The sequence below is a fragment of the Microtus ochrogaster genome (assembly GCF_000317375.1).
Source record: "Microtus ochrogaster isolate Prairie Vole_2 chromosome 14 unlocalized genomic scaffold, MicOch1.0 chr14_random_2, whole genome shotgun sequence".
NCBI classification, from domain to species: domain Eukaryota; kingdom Metazoa; phylum Chordata; class Mammalia; order Rodentia; family Cricetidae; genus Microtus; species Microtus ochrogaster.
This window is the reverse complement of record NW_004949097.1, coordinates 15,344,142-15,348,108: the sequence shown is the minus strand read 5'-3', so window position 1 is coordinate 15,348,108 and position 3,967 is coordinate 15,344,142. Positions and strand designations below refer to the sequence as shown.

The following is a 3,967-nucleotide window of genomic DNA, read 5'->3' as shown; positions in this document are numbered from 1 at the left end:
TTAATTGAATAATAAAATTTAATAAAAAAAAAACATAAAAAAAGAAACATACCTGTTAAAAAAATAATACACCCAAAAAAAATAATTAGAAGATAAAGATGAAATGTCTTTAAAGTTTGAGAATATTTAACAATGAATCCTTGAAAAACTTGAGTAAATGATTGACCTGGGAAGAAGCACTGGGGTCAGCCAATTGTGACGATGGAGTAGAGGCTCTTTTCTGAGCTTTCTTGATAATTCCTCGTGACTCGAGGGTGGTTTAGTTTAGCTAGGGCTGCAGGGGAGGTTGGACTTGCTCATTTCATTTTGACTTGGGTGTCTTCCCTCATAAAGTTAAAAAAATTTTTTTGGGGGTGTGTTTTCTGAGATGGGGTCTCTCTGTGTAGCCCTGACTGTCCTGGAACTCAGAGATCTACCTGCCTCTGCCTCCCGAATGCTGGGATTAAAGGTGTGGCCACCTCACCTGGCCTCTGCCTCCCGAGTGCTGGGATTAAAGGTGTGGCCACCTCACCTGGCCTCATACTTGTTTAATAAAGGCAGATTTTTTTTTTTTCCAGAACAAAAGGAAGGAAGGTATTCTCACAAGAGAGAAGAAAGTAGGCTATCAGGGAAATACATTCCCCCACATTTCTGAAGTGCTTGGGAGGAAAGCTGCATGTCTGTCTTGTTGAGTTAGGGTTAGAATTCTCTCCCAGCAAACCTTCTTTATGCTGGGCCATTGTAACAACAACAACAATAGTCCATGTGCTTTTCCTACTGGGTAAACAGAGCCCAGGCACTGGTCGGTAACGTGAAGGCTCCTGGAGTGAGTTTTCTGTGGTGGTTCTTATCTACTTGGCTTACAAGTAGGGCAAAAAAAATCATTTAAACACATAAAAAGAAAACAAAAGATGAACCGCTCTAACATCTTTAACTGTTCTGGTAATCTGTCATTTATAAATACAGCAGTGTGCTCCTTTGCAGGCAAAATTAAAAGTAATTGAGCCGCGAAACTGCAATCATGATGTGAGGGAGAATTGCCTGGCTGGGGTCTAGAAGGCCCAGATGAACCGCTCGTAAATGTCTAATTCCGTGAGACTGATTTTGTCTTAAGCAGCATTTATCTGTGTATGAACTTGGTTCCTCCAAACATTTGCCGGGAGTCACCACTTTCTGCCTAACCCCTGCCTGCACCTCCTCTGGACCCTCGTTCAAGGCCAAATGCCTCGCTCCCACAGAGGGAAGTGTGGCCTTTCTTTTTTTTGAGGCAGGATCCCACAGTGTGGTCTAGTAGGGCCTCAGACTCAGTCTTCCTGCCTCAGCCTTCTGAGTGATGGGATTACATGTGTGAGCCACCATGCCTGGCTTGTATGAACTTAACATCCTGGCCGCTTCTTCCCCCTTCACTCTTTGCCCCTCCTGCTCTTGAACTCAGGTTTTCCAGCTGCAATGTGAGTTGTGTGAGACAGCAGCAATGTCTCTTTTAGGGTCATGTCCTCAGCTCTTAGCTAGGGACTATGGGACAGTGGGCATGGAGGCGGGTCCCCTCAGCTCATGATTATGTCCTCGTCCTCAGCTCCTAGCTGGGGACAATGGGCATGGAGTCGGGTCTCCACAGCTCATGATTATGTCCTTAGCTCTTAGCTAGGGATGGTGGGAGAGTGGGCATGGAGGCGGGTCCCTGCAGCTCATGGTTATGTTCTTAGCTCTTAGCTAGGGACGGTGGAACAGTGGGCATGGAGGTGGGTCCCCATAGCTCACCGCATAGCAGAGGTGATGGAAACCTGAGCAATAGTCATTGATGGTGTTGGGCCATACACTGAGGACGGGAATTGAAAAAAAGCTTCATGTGTGTTCATGAAGGGAAGGTTTTCATCAGAGTGCTTATAATTAAAAGTTGGATACATGAAGTAAAATAACCCAAGATATTATGTGAAATAAATGGGACATTATTGATAGTAAATCTTTCTTTTTAAAGGTAGACAAGGGAAACAACTAATGTGTGTATTTCTAAATTTAAAAGATTTATTTATAAAAGCCTGGGATAGGTTTTACGTGTCTGTGATCCTCCTGTTTGCAGAGTAGAGGTGGAAGATTAGGATCTCAAGGCTCTCTTTGGCTCCATTGAAGCCTGCTTGGGTTACAGGAGACCCTGTTTCAAAACGCTGTTTTCAACCTGACAAACAGAAAAAGAATCTGGGGAGTAACCCAGGTGTTAGAGTTCTTACCTAGAATGTAGGAACCCTGGGGTCAGTCCCCTGTGCTGGAGGCAGGAGGATCAGGAGTTCAAGGTCATCCTCCTTGGGTGACTTTGAGGCTAGCCTGGGATATGTGAGCACTTGTTTCCTCCCATCCCCCAAAAGTATATATTTGATTATGCATTTTTTAAAGTTAAATTTTAGGTTGAATCACGAATTGCTGTTTTCTCGCTCAAATGTTAGCTATTTTGTATAAGTTAGCCTTCTGATATAAGATATTGATTTTTATGGGCAGGAGGGCTGACTTCCTACTGCTGCTCTGTTTTCCAGTATGCACTGCCTCTTCAGCTGGTGACTCACCAGACCATGACAACCTGGATGGAGATCTTTCGGACCATCATCGATAGGACGGTCCCTCCGGTATGCCGGGGCTCTGAGGGTTTGCTCTTTGAAAAACAAAAACCACTGTCATATTAACTAATAAAAATAGCATAATACATAATTAATAATGTTTACTTTTAGAAAGTCAGATCACTAAGCATATTAAAACAGTAACTGTTTGCTTAAACTGGTTAAAACATTTTAGACCTTGCTACATATCTCTCTAGTTTTTTTTTCTGCATGCATATTTAGAATTTTACTTATAAAAATAGTACAACTTTTGATGGGACAGCAATAGCCAATGCAGTTGTTAAAGAACTTGCTGAAACTATAAAGTGTCGAACATTGTTTTCTACACACTATCATTCATTAGTAGAAGACTATTCTAAAAACGTTTCTGTGCGCCTAGGACACATGGCTTGCATGGTAGAAAATGAATGTGAGGATCCCAGCCAGGAGACTATTACCTTCCTCTATAAATTCATTAAGGGAGCATGTCCCAAGAGCTACGGCTTTAATGCAGCAAGGCTTGCTAATCTTCCGGAGGAAGTTATTCAAAAGGGACACAGAAAAGCAAGAGAATTTGAGAAGATGAATCAGTCATTATGACTATTTCGGGAAGTTTGTCTGGCTAGTGAAAAGCCGACTCTAGATGCTGAAGCTGTCCATAGGTTGCTGGCTTTGATTAAGGAATTGTAGACTACATTGGAAGCTGAATTGACTTTTGACAAAGTGGTAAATTCAGACAACATTATGATCTAATAAACTTTATTTTTTAAAAATGAAAAAAAAATAGTACATGTAGCTATTCCTTCATATTTTTTGTCAAAAATGATATATATTAATACTTTCGTGGTTATAACTTTTTTAAATTAATTTTTATTTTATATTTAAAATTTTTTAGTGTGTGTGAGGGTGTATAGGTGCTATGTTGTATGGGAGTACACCATGGTGTAGGTGTAGAGATCAGAGGACCCTTGTGGGTCTTGGGGCTCAAACTCAGATCATCAAGGTTGGTAGTAGACACCTTTACCTACCGAGCCATCTTGCTGGCCCTTGACCATTTTTATACTGTCATATTTATGGAATACCTCATTGCTGGATAGTTGGGTAGTTTTAATGTCTAAGCTTTTATCTCTTAAGAATGTAGTTTAGTGCTTGACTGGAGTGGAACTCAGTGGCAGAGTGGTTGCTTCCTGAAAGTGTTGGGCTTTTGGCGGGCTGTGCGAAGCAGAAACAGGGCTTAGGCGTGTACTTTGATTGACAGGTAGAAAAAGTATCTCAGTGTGGTCTGTGGTACCAACAACAGTATCTTTTCATCTGTCAAATTAATCTTTGTATTTTAAAAACTTGAGTTGGCCTGAAAATGTTCGCTATTCTTTTTTTTTTTTTTTTTTTGGTTTTTCGAG

The 3,967-nt window shown here is 41.3% G+C and overlaps 1 protein-coding gene across 3 annotated transcripts in view; it reads left to right on the top strand.

The window, feature by feature from the left end:
* The window catches only part of Ipo8 (importin 8), a 64,227-nt gene that overhangs the window by 18,405 nt on the left and 41,855 nt on the right, over nucleotides 1-3,967 (top strand). For all 3 annotated transcript variants that reach the window (XM_005364624.2, XM_005364623.3, XM_026787907.1), the window contains exon 6: nucleotides 2,508-2,597. In XM_005364624.2, the coding sequence (XP_005364681.1) occupies nucleotides 2,508-2,597 (90 nt within the window). The remainder of the gene's footprint in view (nucleotides 1-2,507; nucleotides 2,598-3,967) is intronic.